This window comes from Echeneis naucrates, chromosome 10, assembly GCF_900963305.1.
Source record: "Echeneis naucrates chromosome 10, fEcheNa1.1, whole genome shotgun sequence".
In the NCBI taxonomy this organism is placed as follows: domain Eukaryota; kingdom Metazoa; phylum Chordata; class Actinopteri; order Carangiformes; family Echeneidae; genus Echeneis; species Echeneis naucrates.
Window position 1 is genome coordinate 18,159,987 of NC_042520.1, and position 17,476 is coordinate 18,177,462.

The 17,476-nt window shown below is 41.4% G+C and overlaps 1 protein-coding gene across 1 annotated transcript in view; it reads left to right on the forward strand.

Annotated features, from left to right (window-relative positions):
* Positions 1–17,476, forward strand: part of tenm1 (teneurin transmembrane protein 1) — a 160,633-nt gene that overhangs the window by 75,844 nt on the left and 67,313 nt on the right. The window contains exons 6-9 of the mRNA XM_029512069.1: positions 446–619; positions 10,081–10,283; positions 12,041–12,248; positions 16,490–16,591. Of these exons, the coding sequence (XP_029367929.1) occupies positions 446–619; positions 10,081–10,283; positions 12,041–12,248; positions 16,490–16,591 (687 nt within the window). The remainder of the gene's footprint in view (positions 1–445; positions 620–10,080; positions 10,284–12,040; positions 12,249–16,489; positions 16,592–17,476) is intronic.

Sequence of the window (17,476 nt, forward strand, 5' to 3'; positions counted from 1 at the left end):
TGTTTAAAAGGCCCATATGGATTGTGAATCGGCAGCAGCTTTCAAAGCATCATTAGTCATGCATAAAAGACTGTGTTAGGGCTTTAATACCAGCCCAAGGCTCCAGCTCGGAATATCTTCCTTAATTGCCCACCTCTGCCATGTTTAGTGTTCATGTGTACGTGCACATACTGGACAGATGTATGTGTGTGTTAGAGAGAGACTTCTGCGTGCAGGAGTTCTTCGTGGATTTGCTAATTGTCCATTGTTTTGCCAGCTGCTAATAAGCACATAAACTGAGTGAGAGTTCTAAGATGGGCATTAACAAAGCTTCAGACACACCCTCTGCCTGCACTGAATAATGATCTTTTCTATTGACCTGCCCCCCTCCTGTGGCTGTCACTGTGTGTGTGTGTGTGTGTGTGTGTGTGTGTGTGTGTGTGTGGCTGCGTGTGCGTGCATGTAGCGGTCCACCTGTTAGGTCTGACCTGGCATCTGCGGCACGGTGAGAGCCAGCTGTATGAGAATGGCCTGAGCTCTGCAGACCATCAGCAGGAAGACAGAGGCAAAACCAGACCTACCAGCTCCATCCACCTGCTGGATACACTCAACCCTGAAAACACACATGCTGGTGACAGAGGTGAGCTGACACAGACACACACACACACACACTAAAATAACAGATGCTCTGCACTCAACTATTGGCGATCTTTGCCCATCAGTATCAATGAAACAAATGTAATACAGCTATCTGTTATTTGGAAAACATGGATTATATTGAATGAACACTGGCTTGAAGCTTTTCACTTCATTTCAACAGGCCCTTGCTGCACCTGATTTGTATTTCCAAGCAGAAAAGCAAGCGTGTAGTTAAACCAGGGGTTGTTTCATCAAGATAGATTTCTATTTAAAGCCAGGAATAGTCTTCTAAGTCAGACTTATTTTCAGAAAATTCATTTTCATTAAGTTTCACATCAGTTACCATGGAAACATAGCCCCCCACAATAACATGTTCCTTGGTTTTGGGCTGAACACAAGTCAGTTTCTAATATATAAAATTTATCACATTTTGGGTAGCACTTACTTCTTTATTGAAGTTCAAGGTCATAAATGTTTCCCTTTTAAAGGGGAATGACACCAAATTTTACACTACACAAAGTGTGTTCACAGATTTTAGGGCGTTCTACTGCACAAGTGGAAAAAAAAAAAAAAAAGACCTTCCGGAGCCACATAACTTGCTCAGAGCCAAGTGAGGAGAGCCTCGCAAAAATCTGATAAGTCGCTGCAAATTATGTCTCTGGAGGAAGTGTCTGTTGGGGCTGAAGATTACAAGTTTAAAAATGGTTAAAAAATAAATAAATAAATAAATGAAATAAAATAATAAATTCTGGGCATGTGGAGTTAGAAAGAAGTGAAATTGTCAGACCTCTGCAGCATGCGCCTCATCTCGGTTTGAGGTGGAGAATGTGAGGAATGAAAGAGATGGTGTCCCCAGTTCTCCTATATCAGCATAGTGCACCAGTCAACATATGTATCTTTAAATGCACTGCAATGAAAATAAAGACAATACCACTGATCCCAACCGGTAGCCACATACTAAATACTTTTTTATATTACCTATACAAAATGATTAAATAAGAAGAGAGAGTCATTCCTTAGAATATCAAACTATATCGTTCCACAGCCATTTTAATAAATCACTTGTATAGCACCATTTAATGATTGGCATATTTTTTCAGTATAAAAACTTTCCCTTAATATTCAAAGACAGTTCACATCACTATCATGAGATGTGACTCCAAGACGTACAAAGCACTCCAACAACTTAAACTAACAATGGATTTAAAAAGCAATGAATTTGCGTTTACTTTCGTCTGAAATAGCTCTCGGGGAAGACTGTGTTGCCAAATGTTATCTTCCTGTGGTTGCTATACTGATTCTGTATATAATTGTTGTAGCATATTACTCTCCATGTCAGGCATTCAACAGTTGTGCTGTATGTCTACGAACATGGTATTTTTTTGCTTTCACTCTTCGTTGACGAATGATAATTTCTTGATGTCAAAGGTCTGATTTGTCAAGGTCATAAAACGAACCAGATGTGATTTAGTCCGCACACATTATGTACAACAAGGATTTATGAAACAGGATTTTCACAATAAACCCTCCATTTCTAGGACACCTTTATGAAATGAAACACCCTTGGGCCCAGTGTATACATGCGCACACACACAGAAAGTCAGCTCCAATAAATATGTGAACACACACAGCTTGCATGTTGTTTTAACCCCTACACCTCCTTTATAATATCAGCCCACTGTTTTTCTGCTGCCTTTCTGTCTGCGCACTAGATTGAAAAAAAAAATAATAATAAATAAATAAATAAAATAAATAAATCATATGCCATACAATTTAAGTGAAGCACAATTATTAAAATAATGGCAAAATGAGAAAATCCTCTTCAAATGTAAATTCAAGCATTTAAAGATGATGATTGGAATGCGGTGAGTCTTACTATATACCCATTGGCATGAATTTCAACCGTTTCATTGCATTATCATCCTGGCCTGCATACTGTAAATAACTCAATTCCAATGTTTCAATATGGTAGAGAGACATCAGTGCAGAGATCAGCCTTGAACTGATTACTCATTTATTAGAAAGACAAGGTAATTGGTTAATCATGTTCCTTCTTAGGTAGTACGTGACCAGAATAGATTCACTTCACTCGGCTGTCTCTCAACTAGCCAGAGGAATTACTAACACCAATTTAACCCCATGATATGGGACATTAATCGTGAGTGTTCCAGGTCATGAAGTCAGGCAGGACAAAGCAACCTTCACGCTTAGACTGACTCTGATGGATATTACATTGGATGCTCTTGGAGCCCACATTCAGCACTTATATGGAGAGCCAAACTGCAAACCGCTGCAGTTTAGACAACCTGGGACATCCCTAAAGCAAGTGCTCTTGATGAATCCTCACATTCTGCAGATTAACACTCTCATCAGTTGCTAAATCCTCCACCAGAGCACGCTTGGGTCATGGCATTCACTTTCATTTGTTGCGTCACAACAATCTATTGTTTCAACTGCTTTTCCTTCATGCTGAAAGCTGGGAAATCAAAATGGGCAAAGTTAAGCCGATGATGCAGGGGGCTCAGATTATTAAAATTGGCACGGTGGAGGTGGTCCCTGGGTTGAGGAGGGCCTGAGAGATTAGAGATTAGGCTGTAATCCAGTGCGGCAGATTATCACGCTCATCCTGCTGTACCCATCACCTCTCACACTAAGAGACCACACAATCCCCTAGATTACACAGTGAAGGATGGTGAGAGGAAGCTGCAGCAAAGGGAAAGGATTAAAACACGACATGGTAGGGAGGGAGAAGTGTTTGTGATGTTGTGGTGGGGGCGGGGATGGGGGAGATTGACGGAGACCTATCTCCTTGAAGGATCTTTGTAATTGTTGGCAATAAAATAAAAAATGTAAGAAACAATTTATAAGCAAATTTGATGACTTTCGTCGGGAAAACAAAGAAACAAAGCAGCTATTTTTTTCCCCCTCCATTTGGAATAAATGACTTTATTTTTGATGCACTACCATAAACACAAATAGCATAACAGTGGGGGCATAAAGATATCTGAGGAGACTGATTGGAGGATAGTTATCAGTTTCTGCTTGTTTTGATATGAACTGATGACACAGTAGGGAGAGATGAAACGAGCTTAGTGGAATGATTGGAAGGTAGTAATCTTCTTGCATCCTTGCTCAGGTATTTTTTAGTGATGTTGTTGTTATGCCAACCTCAGTGCCATAAAGAGAGTCTTTTTGTTTGATGTGGTGGCCTCGTGCCGATGCTTGGGGCTGAGCAACAAAATCCTAATTTAATTTATGAGGCAGTCTGCAGCACATTAGTAGTTACTAATTGACATGTTGTGTCATGTGAGTAAGGCCTCTGTCTTGTCAAGACAAACGTGCTGTGTTATACTGTAAGTTCTTCCGGCTATCTCTCCTGCAGGTTAGAGAGCTCAACATAGTCCTCCATACACAAAAACCTTTCTGACTAGTGCTAATTACATACACACACAACCTGACTAATAACGTAATCAATGATGGTTCCAATGCTATATCTGATATTTGTGCGTAGAAGCAAATAGACACATCCACAAACACGCAGTGAATCTTCTGGTGAAGATGAAAGGAGAAGTGCCCAGAGATAAAAATTTTTCTGTCAGTGGATTCCCTATCTTAATGAAGTACGTCGGAGTTTGGGAATAATATTTCAGTCGACGTAGGCCGCCGGATAAATTAATAATATGAAATGATACAAACTGACATACAGTAGAGCGGCACATTGGCTCATTATAATGTGGAGATGATGAAATGTGGAGCTTGTGGAATGCCATCTGAGCCTGTGTGATGATTGTATAAGCCACTGTATGAAAGGAGAGTTAGTGCTGAATTGTTTTCACTCTATCTGATGGTGTGGTTGGAAATGGTGAGTAGATGGATGGAATGTGACACAGACAGAGAGAAGGGCTCTTAAAGAGCACATCAATATTCCAGACTGCGTGCAGAGAGAGTGGATTGGAGAAGGGCCGAGCGGTGTGTACATGCACACAAGTGCAAGGAAGTGTGCAAATTGCGTTCACGTATGTGGGAAAATGAGATGTGTGCGTGTGTTTGTGTGGCAGAGATGAGCGTTCATGTACTCATGCATCTGTGCAAATGCTGATGGACTGGCCTGTGTTACACTGGTCTCATTGATTTTCTCAGGCCGAGATACAGTCTCAGGATGCAACACATGTACTCGCACACACACACACACACATGCACACCGACACCTACGCCCAGAATATGGATCATTTAGTGAACCCCCTGCATGAGTGCTTCATCTTGTGAAAGCCTAACAACAGCAACATGTCTATATGTTACTCAAAGGGGAGTGCAAATATTGGTGAAGAAATTAAATGTAATTTCAAGCCACAGTCAGTATTTACAGAATAGATGACACATTTCAAGAAAGGCATGGGGCTTTGTTCCACTGCCTTCTGACATTAGAGAGTGGCAGATGTTTTATGGTCTGACAGGACAAAAAAAAAATCTGCCTATTTCCATCATCATGTTACAGAAGAAAACTTCCTTTTAAATAAAAGAGATAAGATTGTGTTTATCATATCACCACAGCGTGGCAAAAATGGGCTGAACAGTGTTTTAGGTTAAATACAGTCTGCTGGAGAATGTCGGGTTTAGTTTTATTCTATTCCATTTATCAGACAGATTTAACACTGTCTTTAAAGATTTAACAGAAAAGGCGCAAGCACAGAAAATACAGAAAACTGTTATGCATTCCACAGTATGTGCAAAGAAAGTCATCATTTCAAATAATGAATTATTTATTAATATCAGCCGAAGTTTCAGTTGTATAGTAAAGGCATGACTATTTATTTAATTAAGACAATGATTCAAGAACTGCAGGTCATGACTTCCCCAAGAGAGCCAACAATAATCAAAAGATTACTGAAAAATTGCACTTTCATAAAGTTACTTTATTGGAATTAAAAAATGTCCTTTGTTTCTACCCTTTCTCTTAATGCATTACTTTTTTTTGTAAAGCACTAAAGGCCAAGTAAAGGCCTTTTCAAAATCCTTCAATTGCAACAAGTGAAGAATGAAAATTATGCCATGTAGCAATGACTTGGAGGCAAATGTTGATTTCTCTGAAGGGGTGACCAACTCTTTCACAGAGGTAATGCCTCATGGTGGAAGCGTTTCACTCGAAGCGCTGCTTCATTGTGGTCTGATCACATTTGATAGACAGCAACAAGACAGCCAACAAAGAAGGGTCAGTTTCTGACTCCCATGTTGCTAAACTGATTCTTGCGTGGAGATGTGTGACCGATTTTTTTAACTGAGCCCTGCCCACTTCAAACTTCTTAAAAAGAGCACAAAGAAAAACAAGAAATTCAGAAATCTGTGATATGAAATAACAAGACTGCTCTGACGTTGGCACAGAAAATTGACACTCACAGACAGGTGCTGATTGGAAAAAAACAAGTTTTCAGGATCTTCAAGTAAAAAAAGGAACAAAAAGCAGAGGACTCTCTCCAGTGTCTTAAGGTAACAGAAGTTGTGGCTCTTAAAGGATAAAAAATTAATTGTGATTAAAATTAGCTGCATGAATATGTGCTGAGGACAATTTCACTCCTTTCAGGCTTCAGACTAAATTTGTAGGTGCTAAGTCGACAGCAATATAGAAAATATCTTACAAGTGCTTTATCTTCATGTCAGTTTATACAACCCACATTACATTACTGACAATGTAGGTGCACTCAGAGTGCCTGGAAGTGAATGAGTTTGTGAAGGGTCTGTCACAGACATAGCCTGAGGCCTGATGGTAGAAGGTGAGGACGAGAGTAATGGAAGGCCCTACGGCCAAGAGCATTATCTTCTCCTGACTCTGACTGACACTCATTAGGCAGCACAGTGGAGAGAGGAGGCTGAAAGCTTATTAAGCCACCTGCTCAAAAGGCCCTTAATTGAATTCAAGTAATTATAGAGACCTTGCCCATTGTGATATTTTTATTCATCCCGCGGCAAACTCAATCTTCTTGCATTTGGAACACTATTAATGTTGTGTGTGAGATTCGCACACAGGCCTACGTTTCAATATCGACTAACACTCGCTCGCACGCACACAGTTCCAGTCCCCCCAGACATGTCCCATCACCAAGACCCTGACTGCACTCTTAGTCTGTTCTCTGGTTCATTAGAATCTGAAGGATAATAACATTAATTGCAAAGACAGTTTAGTTCCTTTGAAAATAGATTACAGGTGTAATTGTTTTACCTGAATAACCCGTAGGCAAGATAAATTAATTAGACCTTGTGTCCCAAGTTCTAATGTAGCCCATCTCCATCTCTGGGCCGGCGTACTCACATGATAGAGACACGAAACACTCAAAGACATACAACAGATGTTGGGAGAACTCGAAATGACTGATCTTGGAGATGTTTGCAAGTTATTTGAAATTTGAGAAAGTAACTGCGAAAATTTGAAACCATCCAAATCCAAATGTGCTGTGTCACAGAGGCCTTCAAAGGCTCAGTTTAAAAGCATATGCGTGTATTTCTGATTGCTTATTGTCGCTGAATCGCGGCAATTAGCAGTGTTACATGCACACCATATCGTGCTGCACTTGTAATTGGCCGAGGCAGAATAATGATTTTACTTTACAGCGTGTTGGTTATAGAGCAGACCTACCCACTAGGCACAGTGTGCTTGATGCTGGACATGAATAAGCTTTCCAGCACTTTGATTGCCTCTTTAAACAAGCTCAACATTTTGAAATAAACCTTAACACACTTTTTGCTTACAACTTGCTTCTTTCCCCAGCTACTGATGAAAAGCACAAGAGGAGATTAATGCAATGCCATTTATTTTTAAGTAACCAAGTGTGAACTTCAGGCAGCTTTTACAATATTAGGCATAGCAAGGTGTGAAGGAATTTTACCTTTCTGTTTGCATATTGGCCTGTTTAAGCTTGTATTCCTTTGGCCTGCCAGAAAGGAATAAACAGAGGTTTCCAACTAGGGTCTCAGGTTTTGTGCTAAGACACGCAGGGTTCTGTTGCTGGTGGAGCACCGTGATTGACAGCGGTAATCTGAGCAACATGGGAGGCCTGGAGGAGCCTGCGTCACCAGGCGATCTGTGTGGTTTCTGTGGGACGCCCAGTAAATTCCTCAGTCCTCTGATCTTCTCACTGGGGCTGCATGATTATTCTCTATTGCTATTGAAGGGGTTTTCTTCTTTCTTGCATCAGCAGCTGTAACTTGACATCACAACCTCCTCTTTGGATATGGTCTCCCCTTTCCCTCCTCCTGCTTTTCTTTCTTCACTCCTAACCACCCATCCCACCTGTCTCCCTCACCCCACCACCCATCCTTGCGGGTGACCTAAGAACCACTTTCTGTCTCCCAATTGCATCAGACTCAGAGAAGAGCCGTGCAGTAATTAGCATCAGAAGGACCTGCCTGCTCATCTGCCTTCAAGCCTGCCAGTCAATCCACACGCCTGCACGTCTGCCTGCCAATGTTCTGCCAACTGCCATGCCCTATTCATGTCCTATTCATCTAGTGTTGAATAAAAGGCTGCTTTCCTCAGGACATCCATCCCTCTGCTGGCCTTTATTTCTTTGTGGTGAAGCACAGGAGTGAGGATTAGCATTAAAAGGAATAGACTGCTGAGGTAGACTCGGCAGGAACCATGAATGCATACCTTAGTTCTGCCAAGCTGCTTTTATCCTGTTTGGTAGAGATTTTAGTACAGGGACAATTTATGCTTCACACAGTACACCTGTCTCCCTTTTCTTTTTCATTACGAAGCTTTTTGAACTCTCTTTTGTTCTCATCCCCCTCTCATCTTTCTCTCCCTTTGTCTTTTTTCTCTCTTCATCTCTCCCACTCTTGTGTCACAGCTCAGTCAAGTTTAATCAATTAACCAATTAATCAATTTACTTTGTCAGACCCACAGTCCACATAAGACACAGATAAAGGAGACCAAAGATAAAAAAGAACAATCCATTACTTTGGCATTTGCTACCTTAATACTCATCATTAGAAAAAGGGAAAAAAGAGGAAAGCTCACTATGCTGCACAACTCTAAACTGAGCTGTAAATGCAGGTGACAGAAGCATGCTGATATTCAGCGATATGAAATGGTGTGTTTGATCAGATATTAGCAAAGATGATATTTTAAGCTCTGTAAGATACAGCTATGCTTAAAGCCAAATGTTAACATCGCAGCCTACTAACATCCTGCTATGTAGTTTACCACCCTAATTTAGCATGTTAACACAATCATATTGGTTAATTAGCAGTAATTACAAAGCACAATAGAGGCTCGTGGGAATGTGTTGATGCCCTCACTAAATTTGACCTGATGTTTGGTCCTGTGGATCACTGAATCTTTGCACAATCAGTGTGTGCACAATATTTCCATGAAAAAGCTGTTAATACACTACTGTCTCGAAAATGAAATAACAAAAGAAACAGCTTTTGCTGCCATGTTACTTGCCGCTAAAAGCACCTGCTAAAAAGTTCACTTTATACGTATTATGGCTTTCACAGAGCAGAGTCACAAAGTGCTTCACCTAGCACCATAAAAGCAGTAAAGTAAGAAAACAATAAAGTAAGAGAGGACAAAGGAAGAAACAGAAGCTTCTCACAGACCTCCACTCTCTTCCTCCCTTTCTCTGTGACAGTACATGTGATATATGCCAGCTTGCCTGTGGGTGTGCATGGTGTCGCCATAATGGAGTGGTAGAGCTGCAAGCATTATAGATTGAGAGCGAGCAGCCTCGTCCATGAATCTGCCCCTAACTGTTCTTTTGCCTTTGTGACCGTAACGATCGGCTGGCTCCCCTCTGTCACCGTATTTCCTCCATCTTAGTTTAGAAGCAGAGATATATCTCTCCATAAAGGCCGACACAAAGAGGGCTGGAGAGCCTTCCCTGCTCCCTTTCACAAAAGACTCAGGCTTGGTGGTTGATAAAGGCTTATGGAGAGGGGAGCAGCTGATGGCCAGGGACTGCTGGAAAGACCTATTCTCTTCACACACAAAAACGTGCTCTCACTCAAGACACTATCTGTGTGCCATGATGCTGTTTGTGAATGCCTGCATGTGTGTGTGTTTGTGCGTGTGCGTCCCTGCTCTCCTGACTCTTCTTTCACACACGTGCTAACACACGCTATTTCTTTCTTGTTAGAAGATGCTAATACAGCACATGACAAAGGCCTGGTAGATGGCACTCAGACAAAACACTTCCTCTCTAAAGCAGTTCATCTTTATTCAGACCTTATCCAAAGAACTGCCAAAGCAGGGTCTCTTGAAAAGCAAGATTTTTACTAGCTCTAAGTCATTCCTGATGTCTATTGAGTCTCACTTCATTAGTACAGCTGCTGATCACGCTAATGTTTGAGGGCATCAGCCTGGTTATTAATGGCTTGCTTTGATATTGAGTAGAGCTTGCTGTCCACCTTGATAAATCTGCAGTATGTTACTTAACGCTGTCACCCGAATGTTGCTTTAACCTGCAGAGAAGTGGGTTCGAGGCCGAGCCATCGATCGCGGCGAGGTCGACATCGGAACCCAGCAGAGCCAGGCTATCCCGCCAGGACTCTTCTGGAGGTTTCACGTGACCGTGCACCATCCAACGTACATCAAGTTCAACCTTTCTCTCTCGCACAATGCACTGCTGGGGGTCTATGGACGCAGGAACATACCGCCCACACACACTCAGGTAAAGAAGGCTCCAGTTGTAGTATGCTGTTCACCCAGATGGGTTTGTTTGCTTCAGCTGCCCCCACATCACAACCAGACAAATTCACCTTTTTCCCTCTGCTTTGGCTTTTTAACTCTTAGCAAGCATGTAACTTGTATTTTGAAAAGAAACTGTCCCTAGTTTGGTTTGAGCAAAGCAAAACTTTACACAGGGCTCAATATATGTCATTTCTTTGTTTTGTAGTATCCATATACATTACGTTCCTTTCCCTCTCACAATTGCTACCTGGTACACGCTCAATTTTGCCTACATGCACGCACAACCTGACAGTTTGTTATAGTGAGTCATACTTTCATCCAAGGCGAAAACTGGAGAAGACTTTTGTCTGGTGTCCAATCCAATTGCTTGTAGGTTGCTTGTACTGTTGAGATAATATTGCGAAGGGCTCTACTGCTAAGACTGAGTGATTCAGTCAATGACAAAGTGATTCAGTATAGTCCGTTCACTGTTTGAGTTAGGGATTTATATGCTGTGTTATTGCTGGGGAAGTGTGGAACCAGTTTGAATGACTTCCAGTGGTAGTAAAGCAGATGAATCAGGCGTTGTGCGGCGGTAAAGCAACTTCCTGTCACCTCTAACCTTGGCTGTGATCACTCATTTTAAATATCAATAAAGCCAGTCACGCAATAATAGGTGTCCATAAAGCCCTATTTGAGCTTGTTTTGTGTGAGACTAAACTATGAACAAAACACCACATCAGCAACAGAAAATGCACAAAGGAAAACAAATACATTTTCAATTGGGCTGTATTATAAAGCACATTTTCCACATTCAAATGACAGAGAACAGAGGTTGTATATGCTTATGCTTGACTGAGTAATCAGACTGTGCCTCTTGCTCCTAACAAACATTGGCTGTGATGCAAAATTCTGTTGCCAACTAAATGTGGAGGATGGGGAGATTTTGCTCACATGGACAAAGATCTCAAAAAAAGAAAGTGTTGATGTGCATTGTTTTCTTGTGAAAACAGTGCACATCTGATATATGCAGCCTTGTGTCTCAGTTAGTCCTAGTCTTGCTCCAAAAAACACACACACACAGATCTCAAAAAAACAAAAACAAAACAACAACACACAGAGGCTGTACACAGCATAGAGCAGCATTGTTTCATGCAAGAGGCACACATACAGAGAAAACTACAACACACACTGAGTTGTCTGCTTTTTAACATCAGTGCACCCCTGGTCTTGTCTGCATGAAGAAGTCTAATTAGCTGTTTTTGACAGTAATGTGACACACAGCCCTCAGGGGGAATAAGACTCAGTGAGTGCTTGCTAGTTCAAGGAGGTCTTAGGATGGAGTGGAAGGAAGGAGAGATAAGAGTGGTGGCGAATGTTAAAGAATGTGAGACAGCTACAGAGAAAGGTTCAGAGGGTTAAAATAATAGTCTGATCCATTTGAAACCTTGGGTGGTAAAGTTTGGCTGAGCGATGAGCAGAACATCAGCCCACTGCGGGAACATGTCTGATGGAGGGCCGAGCTGCCAGAGATTATGTTTTTTCTTCCTTTTCCTGATTTCTTGTTTTGCAGATATCCACTTCATCTTCAGTTACCTATATGCAGGTGGTTTTCCACTAGAATTCAATTGACAGTTTCTGAAAGATCACCTTGCAAAAAACCCCACAAAACTGGCAATTGACTTTTCAGTCACTTTTTTTTTTTGACACGTTTTGCACAACTTCCTACTCTTAATTGTGTTGCTGTATTGTTTACAGTTCGACTTTGTGAAACTGCTGGATGGAAAGGCACTGCCCAGGTCCTTGACTGATCCCATCTCAACTGCCAAAGCTCCCAAAGGCTTACTGCTGAGTGGCCTCCAAGAAACAGGCTTCATCGAGTACATGGACCCCGGTACTTGGCACCTTGCCATCTACAATGATGGACGAAACCTGGAGCAAGTGTTGCTCCACAGCAGTCCCATAGGTGAGGAGGACTTTTGCAAATTCATGCAGATCACATTTCCTCCCCATGCTTGACATTAACTTCTGCCACGAATGAAGTTTACATCGCCCTTTTACGCTTCTGTTTTATGTGAGTTCCACATTTTGTGTCTCCCGGTTGCTTCGCTCTCTTTGTCCCTTTGCCCTTTTCATCTGTTGAATAGAAAACATCAACAAACCCCAGGAAAAATCGGATTTGAAAGAAAATGCTCTGAAATTCATTGACTTTTGAAGGGAACTTTTCCTATTACAAGAGTGAGACTGGCATGGCAACAGACAGCTGTTAGAAAGGGGAGGACAGCTCCTGTAATAATGACAGGGCTTGCTAACTGCAGCTCATTGCTATGACACACACGGATGGCAGTGTAAATTGAAGGATGTGAATAATGCAAGAGTACGTGGCTGAATATAGACAAGTGGATAATTATCAGGGCAGTTTCTTTACTCCCACTTTGTCCAGTAGCCTTAAAAGAATACTGTATTGAAATAAGCCAAAAAAAAAAAAAAAAAAAAGTTGGAGTGTAGTGGCTCTGTAACTTCATGCTGCAGAAAGGTAATCCAGCAATTACTAATCATACTTCATGCAATAGTATGAGTCACTCAGTGGAAAATCTATTTTTGATATTTTTCTTTCAGTGATGTTTAACTAGCCTTCTATTATTCAATTTCTATACAGTATTATTCAGTAAACGATAAGGAACAGAGTTCTCGCTGCTTAGCAGTTCAATTTCTCTGTCACCAACCTCCCAAAAAAACTTCAGTTGTAAGCCAATCAGTAAATAGCTCTGCAGTGCCAAAACATTAGTACAGAAGACATCTTTTATCTTCATATTGACAGAGTCCTTTATGTAATGACTGACAACATGCAACAACTAAAGACAGATTTTATTTCAGTGCTGTCAAACATTTGTTGACACATGTGCTGTCTGTTAAGTCTGGAATATACCAGCCCTATTCACATATTTTGAGCTGGGCGGGAAAATTCACATTCACAAAGAGTTAACATTCCCTTTTTTCAAAATTTCCCCTCTCTTCCATGATCAAAACAAATGTACACACAACAGATGGGCTCAGATTAGCAGCTCTTAGTCTGCTAAGGTTTTTCAAATAATTAATCGAGTGACTTGGCTTGAAAGAGGAAAATAATATGAATGGATTGATGTCAAAGTTCATTTTGCTGCCCATTTACACCTCTAATGAGGGTTACAAACACACGGTGTGGGGTTCTGGAAGCAGAAAATCCAAACCATTGTGCCACGGTGCGATAAATCCTAATAGGAGACGCAGCATGCTGCAGCCTCAGTGTGGCGCTTTATGGAGAGATGAAGGAGAAATGAGATGATCTCTGTCAGGAAATTGAGCTTTTCCGCAGCAAATAGTAACTGGATACAACAAAGAAACCGAGAGCATAAATAAGAGAACTAGCAAAGGGCTGTCGTAAAAATAAATAAATAAAATAAAACAAAATCAATACGGTGTACAGTGTGACAACAAGTAAGCTATGAGAACCTGGGAGCTGATACTGAAAGAGCAAAATATTCTCATTTTCACAGGAATAAGGGGACATAACACATCCCAGTTTTTAAATGTGCTTCAGCGAGGAATAAAAAATGTGACTACATGAGACAGAAAAAACTGTCACAGATTGTCACAATAACCATCAGCCTGATAAAAGTAAAAAGAAGAAAGAAGTGAGTCGTGGCAGAATCTTCAAAGCCACATGTGCCCGGTCAGATGGTAACTGACCTGCATCAGTCATGAGGCATTATGCTGTTCTCTTATCTGTTCACACACACTCACACACACACATCACTCAGTTATATCTTAATCAGTAATGCTGCTAGAATGAACAGAAAATTGTCAGCACAGATGCTGATATGTACTATTGGAGTCCCAGAGTCCCAAACCATGTTACTTAAATACTGTGCTGTCATTGTCATTTCTCCGTGATTGTGACCCATAAATGGGTCACCTATCAATGCTGTATAAAAGGAATAAAAAGGGGAGAGTGCATCTTTTGATTCCAAAAGGACGTTATGTGGAGAGTGAATACATTTTTAAACATATCTTGTCCGTGCGAGCAAATGGACACTCCTTGACATAGACCTGCGATCCATGAAAGTCTCAGCTTAATGACATCACTTTTCCACCTCCAGTCCAGCCTCGTCTTCTTTAAATCTACTCAGCCAGGACTCTGGGCAGAGAGTGAATCTTCCTGCAGGCTTATTAATTATGAATAATTGCTATGCTTCACCTTCACCATCATACATCTTGAATATCACATCTTTTTCACAAGAGGCAACATGACTGAAAAAACTTTCATCTGTATAATGTGCAACTTTCAACAAAAATTGATGACAAACAAAAGCGGTGGTTGGCTAGTAGCAGGATACTTCTAGTTAGCTGGGCAGCCATTTCATTTTTCCATCAATTCATAAAGTGCAAGGGTCATAAAGCGTGGCTGGAACTTTACAGGCTCATAAAGTACAATTGGAATGCTTATTTGACCAATCAGATCACTTGGCTGGAAGTACCCATTTTATAATAGCGTTTAACTGCAATAACTTATGGCATGAGTGATTTCTAATTCGAAAGGATTTAGTCAGTGGAAAGATCTGAGCGGGTGTCTCATAGATGCCCACACACTTACACACACACACACACACACACACACACACACACACACACACACATACTCACTATGTTGTAACAAATAAAGACATGACTCTTAATGCATTGCCTGTTAATTGCCAGGAGACTTTTGTAGTGGAGACATTGGCCTGAAAGATACAGAGTTTATCACTGTTACAGCCTTGTGAGCCTTCGGATGGATCACTTATCCCCTCTGGTTTAAGAGTAACTCTTTGACCTTGCAGATGAGTATTGTTTTTTTTTTTTTTCATTGCGTGTGTCAGGTGCCAAATACAATATCAGAGTTTGAGTATATGAGCATTTTTACTTTTCCAAGAGCAAGACAGGCACATAGATGGAGAAAGGTTTGTGAGTTCTCCTGATTGTGTGGGAGAAAAGAAGATTGCGATGCCTTCCCTCCATCAGTGTGACGATGACAGGTGATGGAGGTGAAAATGACTTTGGTTTCTGTAGTGATGCGCTGCTGTGGAGGATAATGCTGTGCTGCCGGCTACTGGCAGGGCCTGTCTCATTAGCATGTGTCACATGCGCCTCAAGGCGGGTGTCACATAATAACTTTGCGTGCGCGTGTTTGTAAATGTGTGTGTTGTGCGTGTGCTTGAGCCCAGCCGCTGAAGGATTTGTCATCCGTGCTTGAACAAACCGAGCCAGGGGACTGCAGCAGTTTGATTCTGGACTCGATGGCTGCTCAGAGGAGTCGAGCCGGACAGCACAGGGTCAAATAAAAGATGACATCCTTGACACCCATTTTAATTACTTTATCTAGCCCAGATAGAGCTCGCGTGGCAGAAGACAACCAGCAGCACAGTTCAGATACCCCGACACTGCCAGCCTCTGGGCACTTCTACACCCAAATCTCCCATCTCGAGTGGAGCTGACTGAGCTCAAAGGACTTATATAATGCTCTAAAAGCATAAAAGTGCTCTCCCTCTTTATCTGTCATTTCCATGCTATCTGTATTCAGAGAATGAGATCTGACTTGATGGACATATCAATGGGAGAAAGCAAGACCAGTCAAAAGAAAATAGCTAATTGAAGTCCAATAGAGGAATATGATGAAACACATTTAGCCTACAGAAGGATATGATCAAACAAGCATTTCCAGATCAGACAAAGCACTAGGAGGAAGAAGCACCACATTGATCTCCATGCTGAGAATGCAGCTACTGTAGTGACACAATGCTAGACATCCTCCACTAACTTGTGAACTCACAATGTCAGATTTTATGTTGTTCAGTCTCGTTCCACACAACACCCTTGTAAACAGTTTGTTGATTAAGCCTTGATGTTTGTAAATTTGCGTGCAATGTGTTTCCAACCTGTAATGCAGTATAATGTGCTTAGTGCTGCTGAGTGTAAGTGAGTGCTTGGCCATTCCCCAGAGAGCGATTGCAGCTGGATCAGACTAATCTAATATAGCCCATGTGTCTGGGGAGCCATCCATTTCTTATCAGATCTCTCATTCAATAATGGTGAGCTGTGCCAGCTTATGGAGTTACATGTGGAATATTTCAAGTTTGTTTTTCTTCTCTGCCTGTTATGTCTGATTTGTGAATGTGTGTGCTCGTGCAGACTCAATGGACGGTTGCTCCACAGACTGTAATGGAAACGGAGAGTGTGTGGCCGGACACTGTCACTGCTTCGCTGGATTTTTGGGCCCTGACTGTGCCAAAGGTGAGACATATAGGCTGATGGTGTTCTGTTTTTTACTCACTTTAAGCTTGTCCCATGGAAAGACCAAACCAATTACTTAGTCCAATTAATTTGAACTCTAATTCTTTCTTAAATGGGACTCAATTATGTACTTCATTTTTAAAAGCCTCATTAACTTCCTAAATTAGCACCTTAATTTTTAGCAAACAATACTCAAACAGGTGTAATTTGCAATGGGACCATTCTCCACTTTCTATCTACCATAATATCAAAGTAAAACCTTTCCTGTTCTCATATTATTTTGCAGTGGATGTTAATTTCTTTTTAGAAAAACACTTTCTGGATGTTTATCTGTGGGTTTCAAGAATTGGACATTTCCATAGCACCAATTCCATCAAAGTCAAAGTATTTCCTTTAATTGTCCTCGAGATGTGCATACTGCAGGGCTGGACTCGAGTCTACCTGTGTCAAATTGAATCGGCTGGGCATAGTTTAGACAGAACACACACCAAGGTCTCACAATTCATAATGCGTGGCAGGACAAAACCAAGTCATGGTTTCAAGAGTTGAAGGAACTCTCTGTAGACCTCTGTGATAAAATTCTGCTGGGGCATAGATCAAGGCAAGCGTATAAAATTTCTGAAGTGTCATTTCTAAAGCTTTGAGTGTTCCCAAGAGCAAAGTGGCCTCAATTATTGCGAAGTGGAAAAAAAGTTAGAACCGCTGGGTCTTTTCATAGAGATGGCCACATGACCAAACTAAGTAACTGGGGAAGAAGGCCCTTGGCCATTGAGGTGACCAAGAACCGAAGACTCACGTGTAGCATTAAACATTCTGTGCAGAGATGGGAAAACCAAGTGCAAGGACATCCATCTCAGCATCAGTCAGGCTTGTAAAACAAGGTGG